Source organism: Antechinus flavipes, chromosome 1 (assembly GCF_016432865.1).
Source record: "Antechinus flavipes isolate AdamAnt ecotype Samford, QLD, Australia chromosome 1, AdamAnt_v2, whole genome shotgun sequence".
Classification (NCBI taxonomy): Eukaryota; Metazoa; Chordata; class Mammalia; order Dasyuromorphia; family Dasyuridae; genus Antechinus; species Antechinus flavipes.
Window position 1 is genome coordinate 223,140,613 of NC_067398.1, and position 20,084 is coordinate 223,160,696.

At 34.8% G+C, this 20,084-nt stretch overlaps 1 protein-coding gene across 10 annotated transcripts in view; it reads left to right on the forward strand.

The window, feature by feature from the left end:
- The first annotated feature begins 526 nt into the window (after nucleotides 1–526).
- The window catches only part of CDC14B (cell division cycle 14B), a 99,453-nt gene continuing 79,895 nt past the window's right edge, over nucleotides 527–20,084 (forward strand). For 8 of the 10 annotated variants that reach the window (XM_051996748.1, XM_051996752.1, XM_051996742.1 and 5 more), the window contains exon 1: nucleotides 527–781. In XM_051996748.1, coding sequence (XP_051852708.1) covers nucleotides 628–781 — 154 coding nt within the window. In that variant the 5' untranslated portion in view covers nucleotides 527–627. Of the gene's footprint in view, nucleotides 782–17,177; nucleotides 17,301–20,084 lie in introns of all 10 variants that reach the window. The other 2 variants (XM_051996772.1, XM_051996788.1) reach the window with 1 other exon arrangement.

The window sequence follows — 20,084 nt, forward strand, 5'->3', positions numbered from 1 at the left end:
CCATCATCAGGCAGCTTCTACCATCATCACCACCTTGAAGCTGCAGGGAACGTGGGGGCGGGTTAAAGAGAGAAGGAGGAGAAGAAGGAGGAGCTGCCGCTGTTATTGCTGCTGCCGCCGCCGCCGCCGCCGCCGCAGCCACCGTGGGGGCTGCGGGCAAAAGGAGGCGGTGGCGAAGTAGGGGCTTCCTAGTCTGATAGCTGAGGTTGTTCGTAGTGCGAAGAAGAGCGTTAACTTGGGCTCCTCCTCTTCTTCCTCCTCCACCACTTCCTTCAGCTTGTCGCTGCTCCTCCTCCTCCTCCTCCTCCTCCTCTTTTTCCTCCTCCTCCTCCTCCTCCTCCTCCCCCCACTTAGCTGCGGAGGCTCGGGTCCCCCGTCTCCCCCTTCACTCCCCCCCTTCAGCTCCACCACCACCACCACCACTAGAACCCCTTACCATCATCGACGCCACCACCGACGCCACTACCACAAGCACCATCGCTTCCCATTCCCCACCCCCTCGCTCCCGCCCCCTGCTTTTTCTCCTCCTCTGGAGAGCACTGGTGCGGGGCTGGCTACAGCTACGGCCTCACGGGCGGGAGCTAAGGGCAATGGTCGTGGGTCCCTGGACGCAACGCGCTCGGCTCCATGAAGCGGAAGAACGAGAGAAGATCATCAAGCTGGCTCAAGGTCCCCACCACCAGGAGCTCACTGGACTTATTGGGAGCCAAGAAGAGCAGAAACTCCACCTCAGAGGACCTGGTGGATCTGGAGCAGGAGGACGTTTACTTGGACATCACCGGTAAGAAGCGAAGCTGCAGGGGTGAATGTGTACCCCGTCCCGCCCTTCCTAGTGCCACGCAGATTAAGGATGAGTGGTTTGGGGGGATACTGGTGGAGGAGATGGAGGGGCGTGGCGGATGCACCCCTTCACTACTCCCAGTCATCTAGCTGCGGGTGGGGAAGAATCACACAGACCCCTTCCTTGGACCCTGCTCACTAAGCCCCCTGTTGCTTTGCGACTGGTTCAGGTGCTCTGTGGCTTTTGCGGGAGCCAGGAGGAGGCTTAGGGAATACAAACCCTTTGAATCCCCCCTCACCTGCTGACAGTGCATCCCCTTATTTTGGGGTCCCCCTGGTCCCCCTGATTTTTCACGGTCCTGAGATACAGCCCCCAGGCCTCACCTTTTCCCACCCTCTCTTCCAGTTTCTGTTTCTTCTAGCTGCAAGCCAGAAACTATTCCATTTTGCTCTTACCCTACCCTCCTTCTCTGACCCAGTCCCTTCTTTTAGGACAATGAGAAATAAGCAACTTGGCACCTATGGTTGTGCTGGTTGAACAGAATCGAAATGGATTTCAAACTTGGAGCTTTAGTCTATGGGGAACCTAACACTTTTTCCCATCATCTCCGGGGTTTTCGGAGTTCTTCCATGGAATCGGGCTGCCAGCCAGGGTTTGGAGAGCCTAGCGCACATGTTCGTTTCGAACATCTTAAGGAAATAAAATGTTTCTTTGGTTTTAGGAGAAAGAGGTTTTTGCATTAGGTTCAGGAAATAGCCCCTTTGCTTTCTGTCGGGCTGTCCGGTTTTTCAGTAGAAAATCAGCTAAAAGAGGTTGTGCAGTCACCAATGGTACAGCATTTCCTGAGTCATAGCACTAAGGCCCAAACACTCATTTTCTTTGGATGTTTTGGTGTCTACTTTCCCTCTCTTGCCCCCCCCTCAAAAAAAAAAAAAAAAAAAAAAGTAAAAGTCATGGCAGGGCTCGAGTGCTTGAAAAGGATATCTATTATTTTGATGGCATTTTGGACTGGTCAGGTTGCTCTCACCAGTTTGTCACTTCCAAAAAAAGCAGTCTTTGAATACCCATTACTGGACATTAATAAAGCTAAGGTAGCAAATAGAGGTCAAAGTTCCCAGACCAACGAAAAGGTTGAATGCATTTGGTACAGCTTGTATGTCATTTCTATTTTGCTTTTTAATTCCTTTTTTGGCATCATATAAGGCCTTAACCTCAGAAAAACCAGACATATTGCAGCTTTTCCTAATACTAATATAGAAATGGAAGATTTTTAAAAATGAATTTAACATGAAAATAAAACTATCTTAATGAGCACAAATTCCCTGCAAACACACTTTTAACAGCTCTGTGGGTATATTGTGGGATGAAGAAAGTTCCAGGCTTTTGCTGGACACAGAGGTGTGTGACCAAAGTGTCTGAGAAGGGGAGAGGCAGTGAGATTTCTCAAACTGAGGTTTCAAACTTAGAGCTTTTAATCCCACTCACTTGTGGGGTAGGTACCGTGGAAGTCACTGACTGGAAGAAACTATTATTCAGAGACTGGACCATTCTCCTCTTTTTTACCTCCTCCCTTACTAGGGCTAGGGAGGGAAAACCTTTTCTTTCAAGTAGTTCTATTCTTCTGCAAAACAGGGAAGCAATATCAACCTGCCCCCACTCTCACCCTGGTTTTTCTACCTCTAGAAGTAAAACTTCTGACCCCAACACATGTCACTGGAATGTGCCCTTTTCGTTGATAGAGATATTGCTTATATTGTGGATTTTATTGAGGATGTGGCAGGTATGGAAAGATGGTCAGGAAATATTTTCCTTTCTGGTTGCTTAATCAGACATTGAGGGAAAAAGGCTGTTGTCATTTGAAATCCAAATACAGTTTTTCGGATTTAAAAAAATCTGGCCTGATGAGATGGAAGAGATGAAATTAGTTTTAAGTAGAGTAAGCAGTCTCTTTAAAGAAGCTTCTCTGGTGGAAAATCATCAGATTTCTTCAATTTTTCTCTCTCCTCAATCGGATATCATATTCATTCTGCTTTAACATAATTAAAACTGTAAATTTTAAAGCAATTTGTTTGCAAGTTTTAACTTTAGTTAGCAAGACCAACTTAATGAAGACTCACTCCTAGTGCAGGTTTTACTTTGAAATGGCTTGAATTTGAACCATGTTTTCTACATTTTTTGAAACTTTTAAGGTCTTTTCTATTCTACCTTTAGAAAAAATGTGTCAAGAATACTTTTTTGTTAATTTACTCACACCTGGGGATTGTTGGTATTAGAATTTGGTTACCACTGAATATTTTGGGAGAAATTAGAGGGTTTTTTTTTTTTTTTTTTTTTTTTTTTTTTGGTACAGAGTACAATATCTATACTAACTCTGCCTGGATTCTCTTAAATATTTAAAATATATAAAAGTTGAATTTTTTTTAAAAAAAATTGATTCCCATCTATAAATTTACAGTATCAATATAGTGTGCCTACTACATGGGCACATAGTTTTATCTTCTTTTCACAATATATATAGATGTTTGTTTCCAAATCAACACTCCAAAGATAATTGTTCAATCATTATTGATTTGTCCAGAGTTAGAAGGAGAAGACTACAATAAATAGTAGGGAAAAAGCTCTCTTTTAGCATAGTCTCTTTACTAAATAAGCCCTCATAAAAAGAGAACAATAAAAAATTCTTTATCAAATAATTTTTGAAAATTACTATGACCTGTATAACACTGATATTTGGCATGGCATTCAAAAGGGAGGATATAAAAGTTAAGAATCACCTGGAGGACCTTAAACTTGAGTAGATGAGTAGTATATTTACATGATGAAGGAATACCTAGATTGCAACATAAAATCATGCTGTGTAACTTAGCATTGACTATATATGCATTCGAAGTAAGACATGAGTTATGTGAATAAGCAGAGAGAAGTGGTATATTAATTAAAGGAGACTATTAAGGGAGGGTAAGTGGGTGTGGGGAAGGAAAAGTGAGGTCTGTGAATCCTTTTCTAGCTATAAAATGTTGTCATTCTTCTACTGGGGAGAAGAAGCCATTTCAAATAGAGAGGGAAAAAAAAAAGTGTTAAAAATCAGGTAAACTGAAGTAGAGGAGAGGCTGTGTCAGAGAAAGTTGGTTTGTTATGTTATGATAGGCTGACCCAGGTAACTTCCTATTACCTTTAAATGCCACCAGGAAATTTTTAACACATACTTTATCAAGAGTTCATACAGTATATGCCAAGATTGTCATTCTTTTAAAAGCCCTCATTACATGACGTATTCCTTATGCATGAAGTTATTGCTATATACAAGAGGAAAAGAGGCAATTGTTAAGTCTCAAATACTTAAAAGAATTTATAATCTACAACCCATGACGTTGATAGGAACAGATGTATTAAAGATTATATATAGTCTGAGAACAATGAATATACATTAATATGTATGCAGTAGTTCAAGCCTTTTTAAAAATATATATAGAATGAAGAGTATAATAGGGATTGCCTTTTCAAATAAAGTAGAATCAAGGGGCAAGTATTCAGTTCTCCATTAATCTTCAGAGGTTTCATGAAGTAGATTGAATAGAATTTTAGAGTTAGAAGAAACCTCAGAGAAGATCTAGTCCAGTCTTTCCTTGAACAAGAAACTCTTTTATAAAAATTCATATTAAAAAAATACATTCTTATAAAATGATAAAAAAGATTCTTATAAAAGATATACATCCAAGTCATCATCCAGCCTTCAATTAATGGGGAACCCACTATATCCAGATATAGCCCATGCCAATTTTTGATGGAAAGTTTCTGTAAGAAAGTTTTCCATATCAAATGTAATTCTTTTTGTATTTTATATTTAATCTGCCTCATTTGCTCCCTCCTCTTGAGTCCGAGTAGAGCAAGCCCAACACTAATTCTAGTTTATACGGGATATGCTTTGGAATCAAGGATCAGACAGTCCCTAAATGTTCTTCTTCATTGGTAAAATGTCCTAGATTCTCATATCTGATTCTAATATGATGTACTCTCCAGTTCTCTCATTATTTTTTCTGTTCTTTCTCTAGGCCAAAGCTTCTTAAATTGTTTTCCATAACCCCATCGCATATGAATGTGGGGGTCGTGAAATTGATTTGTGTACCTATTTTATAAATAAGGATCAGGCAAAAAGGGAGTTAGGATTGGAAGAAGTTTAAGGAGCCCTGTTCTAGACTCATTGCAGTTTATTGATGTACTTCCAAAAATGTGGACACAAAACAACAATAAGTAACCCCAGTAGCCTGATGAGAGACAGTGTGTAGATGAACCATTTCCCCTTTAGGCCTGGACATGATCTTTTCTTCCTGGAACTTTAATGTCTTTAGTTTCTTTTCTATTTTCACCCACTGATTCATGTTGTGCCTTTATTCCACTTTTAATTTGAAAATCTTTTTCATATTAATTAATTGTTTAGCCAGACCTTTTCCACTTTATATTTTTATACAGTTGATTTTTTTGGAGCCCATGGATAGAATTTAAAAAGAATGCACTAGATAGTTTCTCAGATTCTAGTTCTCTCTTCTCAGTCCCATGACTACATTTATTCCTCTTATTCTTGCACAAGAAAAATCAGATCAAAAAAGGAAAAAAATGAGAAAAAACAAAATGCAAGCAAACAACAAAAAGAGTGAAAATACTAGTTGTAATCACATTCAATTCTCAGTATCTTCTCTCTGGATGCAGATGGCTCTCTTCATCACAAGACCATTGGAACTTAGGCCACACATTAAAAAAAATCTGGCTCTCATCTAAAATGTCAGGTATTATTCTCAACTTTATGCACATTTGATAATCACTTATTATAAAATTCTTTACTGATAAATATTTTTTTCTTTTTTTGAAGGATGGCTACAACATTAGAGATCTCTTCGAAATGGAATTGACTAATCAATGAGTACTCATTGGCTCTGGTCATTCTAGTCTCATTTTATTTACACATTTTAAACTAAATATGTCCAAAACTGAATTTGTCTTTCTCCACTAAAACAAAACAAAACAAAAGCCCTCCCTTTTTAAAACTTTATTTTTGTTTGGGGTACCTCCAATTCTTAGTCTTTCAGATTTCTAACCTCTGCTTTATCTTGCAATCCTCACTTTCCCTCATTTCACATATCCATTTACTTGTTAAATCTTACCATTTCTACCATTTCAACATCTTTTCTAACTCCTTCATTCACATGGACTACTTTGGTTCAGACTCTTATCATCTCTTGCTTAGATTATTTTAATAATATCCTAATTGGTCTCTGTCCCAAATCTGTCGCCAGTGAAGTCTATCATACACAGTGTTCCCAAAGTAATTTTCCTGAAACAGATGTGAGAATGTAGCTCTCCTACTCTCAGTAATCTCCAATGGTTTCCTGTTGCCTCAAGAATCAAATAAAAATTCCTCTTTTTGACTTGTAAAGCCCTTTACAACCTAGCACCAATATATCTTTTTAGCTTCGTTGTACATTATTCTCCTTCCTGCACCTCTAATCCTGCTAAACTAGCCTTCTCTTCACACACTACACTTTACCCCCTGCTTTTATGCCATTGTATTGGCCATCCCACATACTTGCCATGCACACCTCCTCTGCCTCGCAGAATCCATCTCTTCTGGAAGACACAATTCAAACATTCTCTGCTTAAAGAAAACTTCCCTTTAAAAAGCCAATGATGTAGCTTTCTTCCCCACCAACCTATATTTACCTATTTTGTATTAATGTTTATATTTCTGCTACATTATGCTTTACTGTGTAAGCTCCTCATGAGTAGGTATTATTTCATTATTTGTACTTGTATCCTCAGTAGCTAAAAGTGCCTGACATATAAAAAGAATTTAATGAATATGTGTTGATTTATTACCCAGCTATTTTGTTGATTATTCTAGCCCCCATCCTTCCAGCTTGTCCACAAGGAGTGAATGAGAGACTTTGTTAAATGCTTTGTTGAAATCCAACTATATTAGGTTTATAACATTTCTCTGATTCATCAATCACATTTCCTGTCCAAAAAAAAAAAAAAGAGATAAGTCTTCACAAATTCTTCTTGAAGAAATGTCTAAAAAAAAAAATGAGATGTCTTCACAAATTCTTCTTGAAGAAATGTGACTGTCTTAATAATCACTTTGCTTTTTTTTGTTTTTGTGTTTTTTGCTGAGGCAGTTGGGGTTAAGTGACTTGCCCAAGGTCACACAGCTAGGAAGTGTTAGGTGTCTGAGTTCAGATTTGAACTCAGGTGGTCCTGACTTCAGGGCTGGTGCTCTATCCACTGCGTCACCTAGTTGCCCCTATAATCAGTGTTAAATCAATTTAAAAGATTTTATATTTAGATTGCTAAAAGCAGAAAATATCCCTTTGTATATCTTTAGTTATCCTGCATTTTATCATCTACGAGAGTAGCCTGAGTCACTGGGTTACCAGTGTCCTAGAGTGTTCTTCCACACTTAAAAAAAATAATTAATGTTTGATTTGCATACCTCTTTTATATAGTTATAAATGTGAGGGACATGTAAACATTTCTCAGGTGAAAAGTAGTAGTGAGTGGGAAAAAATTTAAGAAGCCCTAGACTAATACATGATTCCTTGTATATCAATCTAAATTATTCTCTTCACATAGCTCCCTTCTTTGTCAAAATTGTTTATACTATCTTCTTGGGTGGACTTTCTCTGTAGAATTTTAGACTAAGAGGTCCTATCTATGTTTTTGCTGAATTTTTTGAAATTTGCTCTCTTAAAATCTAAGGGTCATACAATATGCTGGGCTTGACTTCATCCTGGACTTAGCACTTTCTCCTAAGATTCTCATAATTGCTACTTCAGCAGTAAGCAGTTTTGATAAGTCTAGACCAGCAGTTTCCCACATTGCTTACTTTTGAAAAATAAAATAAACAGTAAAGTCAAGAATTCCTCAGCAGCCCTGCTTTTAGACGAAAGCATGTAGCAGCTATCTAGGTAGTTGAAGATTCTATTACTACTCTCTCTTGCTTCTGAAAGAGATGCATCTTCTTATCCCATCTTGTACTTGAGATTAGTTTGACAATGTATTGATAAAAACTTTATGGACTTTAAAAATGTAATATATTTCTCTTTAGTATTAGAAAAATAAAAGCTTGACAATAAAAATATCCCATTTTTGGTCTCATTATGCTGCCTGTTTGTATAATGCTTAAAGATTGCTTTTTTAAATATCAAATTGCTCATGTAAAATAAAATAAATGCCTTGGGGAGCAAGACCTTAAAATAGCACATATTAATTTTTTTTCCTGATGTGATATTGCTTTTAAATATTGGTTTAAAATTATTACTTATTCCATGCTTCTAAAATAGCCTGGATTTTAATGTGCTTTAGGAATAGGAAATGGATCTGTGATTTCACTGGAATAGGAAATTGCCAACCAATAAAAATCAGCTATTCTTTAACTTACCATTTTAGATATTTGTCTAGAGCATCGAGGTTAAGTGATTTGGCCACACAGGCTATTATGTGTGTTTGAAGTAAGACTTCTTAAAGTCAGACCTTACTGGTTCTAATACTAGTTCTCTAAATACCATACCGTGGTGCCTCTGGCATCAATTTTGCTAGCTAAAAATAACACAATCTTGTACATCAACAACTTGTGCATTACAGTCCACTTGAAAGAAAACTGTTTGTTAATCAAAGGGCTTTTCCAAATTTAGTCATGTAACACACAGAGGTACATAATTACCTGTAGGGAAGTGGCATCAGGCCAGAAGTAATAAAGGGGATTGTACTTGTAACTAGCACTGAAAAATAAGTATATATTTACTCTTACCATCTTTAAAAGTTGCCATTTCTTTCTCCTTTTAAAATCTTCATGGGGTAAGTAGAGGTAGTAGTTAATACTGACAATTTCTAGATGGATGAATCAGCAAAGGGAGGTTAATTGATATGAATCACTGACTTTTATTTTGAATTTTTCTTTATTCTGAATTACCTTTAGCAGTGCTATTTCTATCCAGTATTCGTGGGTTTCAATTTGCCGTCATTTGTTCACCTTCCAAGTTTTAAAATTTGTAAGCATTATAAGCACTTGTGGTTACTCTTTTTGGAAGAGAAAAAAAAATCTTTTAACATTTGATTTCATCCTTTAAATTTAAGCATATTTTAAGACTATGGCATCATCATCACTTCTAAATTCTCTAGTCTATATGAATGTCTGAAGTCCTCTTCTCTCTTTTTTTTTCTATAGCTTTTCATGGATACTGCTCCAACCAGGTATTCAGACATTGACTCTCATTGTAGTTCTTGATGATTTTTAAATTGTAGAATTTAAGTTCATGATGTCAGTTGTGATTCATGGGTCTCCCCTTTCCTGTTTGTTTGTCCAAACTCGGTCTGAGTTTATTCAGTTTTATAGAAACATATTCTCTTCGTGTTTATGATTTAGTCTTGATTTTTTCTTTTGATATGAAAACTTGTGGTTTCATTAGTGCATGGATATTGATGAGGATGGTGCTATAGTATAAGCATATTGAATTCATTCTGGAAGCCAAAATTAGGGTGTGGAGGTCATATTCCTTAATGTTAAAAATTGTTGAATTTTTTTTTCCAATTTCAAACTCATGTTTGAAAGGTCTTGCTGAAAGTAAAGAAAGTAGGGTATTTTCCTACACACATTTATCTGGTTACAGTAGCTGGACTTAATGGCTTTTAGGTTATCTTCTAATTTTCCAAGTAGTTCTTAGTTTAATGACTAGATTTACTGTGTATCACCCAGTAGGAAAATCTATGAAATATAACAGTGCAAGTCTCAAATTAAGGGTAACAGTTTATCCACAGGTACCTTATCCATATATAGTTTTATATCTGTATCATTGTTTGAACCTGTGATTTTGTAAGTGTTGGGGACCTCTGCTGTGGAAACCTTCTAAACCTTTAGTTGCTCTGCAATTTATCTTGAGAGTTGCCTAGGGAACTTCATGTGACTTCCCCTTCGTCACACAAAACCCACATGTGTTAGAATCTGGATTTGAATCCAAGTCATTCGGACTTATATTAGCATTTCTACTACATGAAAAATGATATATGTGGATTTGAACATATACACATAAACATATTTAACGCACATCTATATATTTGCACAAGAGTTATAGACTATTTGTCTTACTTGACAGATTGTGTGATATTTAAATAGAAGTCTGGAAGGTCAGCGTTAAAATCCTAATTACCACAAGCTAGCTAGGTGACCATAGGATAGATAGGTGACTTTATCTATCACTTAAGTTCTCAGTACACAGATAAATACAAATTGGGAGTTGTTCTGCATCAATGGAAGATGTTTAATACCATGAGTTCCCTACACCAAGGAAATCACAGGTTGGTCCAGACTTTATGTGTACATCCATATATAAGAGTATGTATTTATGTGTATGGTATATGAATATTTGTATACACATGTCCACATCTAATTATTTTGATTTCCTTTAATATTTGTTGCATTTGATTTAAAGGCAAATACCAAAAACATATCTGAATTATCAGGTATGTGTTACCCCAAAGTATGTTTCATATTTCTTTCTCTATATTTTGTATTTGTGCTTTATATTTATTTCTTTAATCTTTTCTATGATGCTTTAAATTCTTTGGATCACATGTCTTATTGGACCAATGTTCAGTAATTCTAGCATGCTTTGTTCCATGTCTACTTCAAAATTGTGGTTTCCCTTGTCCTTTTCTTTTTTGTAAGGCTGAGAAAAGCTAGATTATGTAAATTAATTTTGACTACATGGTATTTTACAATTTTGTAGTTAATGAATCTGTTTTGTCTTTAAAACTTTGGTCTCTAATTTTGTACCTCTTGCATAATAATAGTTAAAATTTGTATAACACTTTGTGCCAAGCACTATGCTAAGTACTTTGTAATTATGTTCCTCACCACAACCTTGTGAAGTAGGTGCTATTACATACATCCTCATTTTTTACAGATGAAGAAATGGAGGGAAACAGAGATTAAGTCATTATCCAAGGTCACAGAGTTTGAGTTAATGCCTGAGGCCATATTTGAACTAAAGTCCTTCTGGCTCCAGGCCCAGAGTTCTATCTTGCACTATCTCACTACACTCCAGCAGTATGGAATTCTCTTAAGGGTTTGCAGGATATTGTAAGGTTGGAAATTAGAGAATTATGGCTATTGGATATATCCAATAAATATGGATATTGTAAGGCAGGATATTGAGCCCACTAAAGCCCCTGCTTCCAGGAATTTTCACTTGCAACCTTATATAGTTTATTAACTTGAATTTATGATAATTTTGAAGAGCTCATGTTTTGACCATTTAAAACATGCAGGTATTCACTCAAATATAGTGGAATTAAAAATGTTTTAAGACCTGGGGAAATGAGGATAGAGGATGCAAATCCTCTGTATGCTGGACCTTTTTCCTTCTCCAGCTTGAATATGCATCCAGCTACTACTCATCTATTAAACTAGATCATATTACTAGTAGTAATAGTTTACAATTTATATATTACTTTTGAGTTATACAGAATATTTTATTCATAACAACTTATAAATAGCCTCGGTCTATCAGCTCCCTTTTTCAAATTAAGAAACTGAGGCCCAGGATTTGCCCAAAGGCACATAGTTTTTTTGTTGTTGATGTTCAGTCTTTTCATTCACGTCCAAATCCATGTGATACTCTTCTGGGATTTTCTTGGCTAAGATACTAAAGTGGTTTGTCATTTCCTTGTTCTGATCATTTAAAAGAAAAGGAACTGATAAACAAACTCGATTAAGTGACTTGCTTAGGGTCACACAGCCAATAAGTATCAGATTTCAGCTTTGAATTCAGGAAGATGTTTTCCTTACATCAGGTCCAGCATTCAAAGTGGGAAAGTAGGGAATTAAACCCCTTTTTCCATTATTTCATTCTACTTCTCTGAGGTGTGCCCTCTTTCAACAATGTAAATTTAAGAAAATTTTATGAAGAACATTGCATTCCTAATGCAAATGATGAGTGCCTTTTGATAATTGTTCTACACATGCTTAGATACTCCTCATCTTTTCACAAAGGATTTTTCTAACTTAAAAGGCCTGAAAAGAACATTTCATAGAAGTGTATATATAGTTCTATAGCAGAAAATGTAATGAAAGCTGTTAACAAAGGAGATTGAATCTATAGTTTAATTAATTATATAGTCTCAGTTTGGCTCTCATAGTATCCCAGGAGGTAAAATGTTAAAATAAGGGACCTTATTCATTTTTGTTAAAGTAATTAGTAAAGTAAAAGTAAAGACACATATAAGTCTCATGAACTGAAAGTACTGTAGGACACTGAAATATTCTGTTTTGGAATCTAAATTTCCTCTGAATCAAGCTGAAAACATTCTAATTTTTATATATATTTTTGCAACTGTCACTAGGGAGACAGCTTTGACATAGAATGAAATTCAGGTTGAGATTTTTAATTTCTTTTTTATTTCTCAGCTTGTGTTAAAAATATTACTATAATGCTGTTATTAGATTGGTTCTTTGAAACTGCTAAGAGACGAAGTTGCAGATTAAAACTTCATTCCTCCCTTTTTGAAAATAAAATAGTCGCTTTAATTCAAAAAAGCATTTATTAAGCTCTTTTTGTGGAGCAATCACTGTGTTAGTTGAAGGCATACTAAGACAAAAGTGATACAGTTCTTGTCCTCAAGGGATATTCTGTAAAATGAGGAAGTTCAACTGGATGAGATCTAAAAATCCTTTCAAGTTCTTTCTGTAATTCTGAGTCCAGACTCGGACATTACCTCTATGACCATGAAAAATTTCTCTAAACTTTTATTTTCTTCATTTGTAATATGATGTCTAATATGTGGTTTCTGTAAAATTATATAAATTTTGTTGGTAAATACAAATGTTAGTGGATAAATGTGATCATCACTGGGGAATAACTACAGTAATAGTAATTTTTAGCCAAGATTTTATTATTTATACTTTTATTTTAAAGGTTTCAGCCAGCTAGGTAGTATAGTATAGTGCTGAGCCTGGAGTCAGGAAGACTCATCTTCCTAAGTTCAAATGTGGCCTCAGATAACAGCTGTGTGACCCTGGACAAATTACTTAAGCTAGTTTGCTTTGGTTTCCTCATTTGTAAAATTAGCTGGAGAAGGAAATAGCAAACCACTCCTGTATCTTTGTCAAGGAAACCCCAAATGGGGTCACAAAGATTTGGACGTGATTGAAAAGTGACTGAACGACAAAAATTATAAAAGATAATTATTTCTTTTAAGAAAGAGCCTTTTGCCATTATGACAACTCTTAATTATAATGAAAATTACAAGGCATGGCCCACACTAATACGAAGAAGCCACAGTGGTTAGAGTGATGGAATTTAAGTAAAGAGGACTTGAATCCTAATCCTGTTTCAAATATTTATTAACTGGGTGATAATAATAGTAGCACCTATAGGGTGAGGATCAAATGAGATAATATATGGAAAAAGCTTTGCAAACTTTAAAGTGCTATGTCAAAAAATCACACTTTAGTATTTCTTAGTAAACACAATTAAATCAGGCTTTTACTTCTGTTAAAATATCATTACTTTATTTTAAACTATATGTGTGAAAGGCCTTAATAAACCATAAAATCAGTCTTTTATCACTTTATTTATTGAAGGCTATTTGCCCATCTCTGAGCTACTGAGTGTTCCTATTTAGAAATATCAAAAGATGGCCATCTGATCTCAAAGAATTTATATTCTAGTGGGGTGAAGGTGAGTCTGACACATAAAGCAATTAGGAAATAAAGGATCACTTAAGTACTAAATCATATAGAATATCTTATAAGCACTAAGGAGGCGTTCAGGGGGGGAAAAAGATGTACTCAATTTAGGAAAGCTTCATGAAGACTTTGCTTCCTGAGTCTAAGTAACATCTGGAATAATAAAAACTATGCTTCTTATTACTTGATATTAATCCTTTCCCCAACCTCTTATCAGTTATGGAATCATAGCAATACTAAGATAACTTAAGTGATATTTAATGTGTGTGTGGGGGGTATATATTTGTGTACTGCAACACTCCATGACTTAATTGATATATTCAGGAATGCCACAGACAAAAATCAACATTTGTTAGCCAATAATTATGGTGACAAGCTGCTCTGAACTTGGCAAGGGTTAGTGCTTGATGTATCATGCCAGATCTATAGCTCAACCTTTCCAATTTTGTCTAGGGCCTCCTGGCCAGAGCTAGTATTTTACTGGCCTTGAGAATCTACAGCCGCTTCCACTCCTGACAAAGCTTGGAAAGAGAGGTTCAGTGGGCAAATCTAGAGTGTGCACATTTTATTCCAAAATAGATTTTTCTTTCCAACTGAATACATGACTAGGAATATTAAAGGAGAGAGATACTTCAAAGCAGCATTATACTTGCTTGTTTTGTTTTCAGGCTGTTTGATTTGGGTTTTATTTTGAAAAAGGGTGTGATGGTCAGATTCCGAGACAATACTCTAAAAACATAGCTTGCTAAAAAAAAAAAAAAAAAAAAAAAAAACCAACCCCAAAAATTCTCCCCCCCAAAAAACCCAACAGTATTGTGAATTTTTAGCTTTTTTTGGTGTGGTTTTTTAATTTTGATTTTCACAAAATAGAATTATCAATTTTAGAATAGACTTTACATTAGCTAATTTAACTCAATTCTCTCATCTCATAGATGAAAACTCAGAAGTTTATTAACTTGTCCAGGTTCAACCAAATAGTGATAAGAGCTGACCTGAAACAAAGTCTCCTGAATCCTAGGCTATTGATCTTTCCTCTGTCTCATGTTCCAGACAGCCTAGTCAGGAAGCTTGAGAGAAGTTACTGACTTTAACTTATTTGAAACTATTGCAATGAACAAGTGCTGTTCAGGGACTTCTAATAATGGCTTGGATTCTGGCAGGAATAGCATTAAAATGAATACATCAAACCTTTGACTTTATACTATAAAATATATTTTATTTGATGAATTCAACATTGCAGTTTAATAAAATATTGAAAGAGTTGTGTTATATTTGTTAGGTGCCTTGGATCAGGGAAAACAAAGATTTCTTCCTGGCCTTAAGGAGTTATAATCTTTTATATATAACCCATGTATACAATATAATACACATAACTACATACACATGTATACATGAATGTATGTGAATATTTGTATGCATAATATATACACATACATATGTGTAAAATCAGCTAGTACAAAGCAGTGTGATTAACTGTACCATTGAGGGCAGACTTAAAAGTCCAGAGGAAGATAGCTACAAATGTGAGAATACATCCAAAAGCTCAAGTGTGGTTTTCTGTAAATACTCGGGTTTGGTTGTTTTTTTTTTTCATTTCCAGTTATCTGCAACTTGATGTTTTTATTTTCTATTCTGCATCTCCTCTGTTTTATTCAGGGCATAAAAATGTTTTTGTGGTTAAATGTTTACTTTCCTGGGCCCTTCAGTTCCTAGTGTCTTTCTTTCTAAGACTTCCTTTCATCTTCTTTGTATATATATTCTCATATCCTGATTTATGTCTATAGTCTTCCATGTTCTATTAGAATATAAGTTTGGGCTTTTTATTTGTATCCTTAGTGCTTAGCACAGTGCCTGGTACATACAAAGAAAGTGCTTAATAAGTGCTTATTGATTAATTACTTTCCTTCATTTTCATTGTAGGAAAGAAGTAAGAAATTAGTTAAAATCTGACAGATCTTGTGAGAGGTAGAAATGGCCAATATATTTGTATAATCCTTTGAAGTAAGAACTATAGAAATTAGGTTTTACAGATGAGGAGACCAAGTCTCAGAGAAGTAGAATTGTCCATGTTTACCCAGCTAATAAATGCCTGAGATAGAATTTGAATCCAGGGATTTTCTAAGTCTCAAGGACAGTCCTTTTTCTGCTATATCACATTTGCTTTCATGGATCTTGTTAAATTTTGCCCAAGTTTTCACATGTAAACAAGAAAAATAAAGTTTGGTTTTCCCCCCTTGTATTTTTGTAGAAATATTTAAAGTAGACTTGGGAAATCTGTCTGGGGCTATTAGTGCTTAACTAAATAAATGTTGATTAGATGTTAGCTAGAAGACAGAAAGATTGCTGGACAGAAAAACAATTTGTTAAATGCCTACTATATTCTGGGTACCATACTAAGCATTGGGAATATAAACCCATGCAAAGATAGTCGTCTCTTCCTTGTCATACTCATTAAACAGGAGTTTGTCTTATTATTGATATCTACTTAATTTTGTCATCTGCTTAAATTAAAACAATCCCTTTAAATGCTATAAAGTGTAATTATTTAGTACATTTAATGATGGCCAGATTTCAATGTATGTTAAAATAGAAGATTATTAAAGTGAATAAATCTGAATTTGTTCAAGTGATAAGATAATGAGAATTTTAATATATATATGTATGTATAATACACACACACATATACAAAATGCATGTGGGTGTGGATGTATATATATATATATATTTTTTTTTAAATATGTAGCACAGTCAACAGCTAGCAATTAGGTTAACTTTTGTTCCAGTCCTACTGCTGATACACATTAGCTATATGACCCTGGACTAATCTCTTAACTTTTCTATATACTTAAACAACTTTCTAAGATTCTGAGTTTCTGGATTTCTATGGAAAGTTTTCTCAGGAGGAGCTCTTTATACTGATGAAATTACAGGTCTGAATCAAGAGCAAAATTTCTTACATAGATGATCTTAATAATTCTAGCAAATTATTTGATTAATTTAAATTGAGCTTTAATATAATGTAAATATAATAAAACATACTTATTAGTATGTAAGAATATTTCATATTTCTGACCTTTACAAAATAAAAATTTTCTAGGTTCAGAGAAATACTTTTATAACTTAAAGTAATATAATCAATACTCACCATATAATAAAAGTCTGAAATACCTTTGAATGCCATAAAAATGATATGGAATATAAATTAATAGGAATTATAGTTATCAAATCAATATTTACATAAGGAAAGGTCAATGTTTTTATTTAACATTTTATAATGAATGCTTATGAAACTATGATAAACAGAGTAGAGAGTCTATGTTCAGCTCTTTAAGACCTATAAATACAAGAGCTCTCCCATCTTCCCAGTTCATAACATGGCTTGGATAAAAATCAATAACAAAAAACAAAGAATAAGGGTTTTTCCTTTGAAGAAAGGGAAAACATGTTTTAATCATTAGTACTGAATATTTCATGGAAGATTATTGACAGTTGGCCGCATATACTTCAACTCCCATAGTGAGCTAAATGACCCAAATTGAGAATCTATTCTGATAATAATGACCTGTAAATAAAATCAGTATGCTCCATTTGCTGAATAACCCCATGTAACTAGGTTAATAAAGGGTGTTCAGCAAATATCCCACTTTCTTTCTTTCTTAGGTTTCCCCAAAGTTCTGCTGGCTCCAGCTCCCTTTGTGGTGCCCAGGATGTATTCTTCCATGATGTCACAGCTACCACAAGGAAGCCCTGCTGTAAAGTGAAGTGAGCCCCAAAAAGGCTCAGGTAAAGTGTTTCTTTATATGGTGTGGGTTTCAGTTTGCCTCCTTTATCGTTCTCCTTTTTTTCTCTTTTTCCTTTTCTTTCCTTTTTCTCTTTTGGTTAAAATCTTAAATCTTGAAAGCCATATCATATAAAATAGTGTTTTTTTAAAAAGTCACTCAGCTGAACTTCTTGGGTTATTTTTCCTGTGGGGCTTCCTTGACATAATTTCAGTCAGAGTAATGAATAGGACTAGTGACTGTTAGCATCATAGAATCTTGGGGCATACTCCCAAAGGCTGAGATGCCTTGAGATATTAAGTATGCCAAAACATGGGTTGTTATAATCACTAATACCAGGAAAATTAATTACTAAGAGCTGTTTTATGGAAATCTGAAGTTTAACATGTTGAGGAGAATTCTTATATCATTTATCTTATATCACAGGATTTTTAACTTAAACATGTATTTTCTCTGAGCCAACTTTGAACATTTGTTTTGTAAAATTAAACATTACTCTCATTCAGTATCTTCTGATTAGATGATATATTAAAATAATATATGTATATACATGTATACACATGTACACACAAATATATATATATATATATACATGAATGTATGTGAATATGTGTTATGTGCATAATATATATACATATTCATGTATATAAAATCAGCTAGTACAAAGCAGTGTGATTAGCTGTACCACTGATGGCAAACTTACTAGTTGAGAGGAAGATAGCTATAAATGTGAGAATACATCCAAAAGCTCAAGTGTGGTTTTCTATAAATTGGATTTGGTTGTTGAATTACAGGTTCCTTTCAATAACATCAAATTTGTCTATCTCATTTCATCAAAACTTTTTAATTACATTTGAAAACTTCTGTCCACTGTTTTTGGTTTTAATAAGGTATAGAGAATTAGAAAGTAATCCTATGTGATAAACATACATCAATGCCTTACTATTTTCCATTGTTCAGATATTTTGGTAGGACAATATTATGTTGAGAGCTTTGCTGTTTATAACCTCTGCTAGATTCTCAATAAAATAGCACCAGTAAATGAAGACAATCTTAAGGTAATTTTTAGTTATATTTAGTAGTGTCTAGATAAGCATTTTACAAGCTCTTTGAGCATTTTTAAATTAGCTCCTAGTATTTAGGAAGTTCATTGATGAGTTTTTTCTTTTTTAATCCACTAAGAAGTTTGTAATTCTTTATCTTCTGTGCAAATGAACATTTCCAAGTCAGGCTTTGAATCTCTCCAAAAAATCTTTATAAACAGAAAAATATCTTGTTGGTAAATGTTAAGAAATATTTTCATCATTTGGCAATAAGTACTGAAAGAAATTGCTCTTTAAAAGCATCAAGGAAGGGGCAGCTAGATGGCGCAGTGCATAGAGCACTAGCCCTGAAGTCAGGAGGACCTGAGTTCAAATGTGATCTCAGACACTTAACACTTCCTAGATCTGAGACCCTGGGCAAGTCACTTAACCCCAACTGCCTCAGCAGGGGAGAAAAAAAAAGCATCAAGGAAGCAACTGTACTAGGTTTTGAAAAAATTCATCAGAACATCCTTGAAAAATGACAAAAAGCATCAAGTATTCTATGAATTAAAAAAAAAAAACTTTCTGTGGGTGGCTTATAAAACTTTTAAAAAAAATGTGTATTGAATTAACATTTTAAAAATTGTACTTAAATGAATCAATTAAAATTTCTTTTTTTTTTTTTGGCCTATTTTTTGATGTTTTCACTGAAGTAGAACTTTAAAAAGTTTTCTGTGCTATTAGTTCTAGAGAAGATACCTTTTGTAGCTAAGGTTATAGGAGGGATGATCTAAGTTTACCCATCTTTCTGAGTGATCTTATTTCCTTACTTCCTTAAATCTGAAATCACCACTTCCCTGATTCATGGTCTACCATGTTTTTTAAGTGTTTATCTGCATTATATCATCCTGACTAATGTAATTCACTTCCATCTTACTGCATTACTTGCTTTTTCTCTTTAAGCAAGGCAGTCTTTGTCTATATGCCTTATATATGTTAAAAAGTAGTCTTTACATTCAGAAATTTCTTTTTGAAATTGGGATTTTTGAACAAGGATAGCTATTGAGATATAGAGGTTCTAACCCAGGCTAAATGGGAGGGAAGCCAAGATAAAGGAAGACTGTAGTAATTCACTGTGCAGAAAGGAATGCTGGATAGTTCTTACTACCATTTTTAAGTTTTCTCTTTTCTTAGCCTCGGAAGCACTAGCCCTTTTCTGACTAAGAAAGCCTGTCCTGGCTGCATAATTGTCCTTTCTCCCCCCCCCCCAAAAAAAAAAAAGTAGGGGAAAGAATTTTGTAAGGAAAATAATTTTCTTTTTAGATCATAGGATCCAGAGCTGAGAGGGACTTTGGACCAAAATCTTCTAGTCCAGTGGCACTTTAGGTCCCAATCCATGGGCCAGGGACACAGGCATATTATTACAGATCTTTGAATTACAGAATTTTTGAATATAAATGTGCCTTTTGGAGGTTCAATAAATGTTTTGCATACATATATATATATATTTTTTCAAAATTCCATAGCTTTTGATGTAACTAATAAGTGCAAATTAATTTAAAAGCAATGCTGAATTCATTGTATCCCTTTGCCATGCATTTTCTCAATCAACCAATATTAATAGCATAATTTTTATATAGAAGTCCATGAATTTTTTTAAATATATAAAAAAAGATCCCCTCCTATTGCAGCAGATTCCTAGACTTAAAAAAGTGATGGGGAAATTTGAATAATGGCGATCAAAGTTAGAAGTGTGTCTTTCC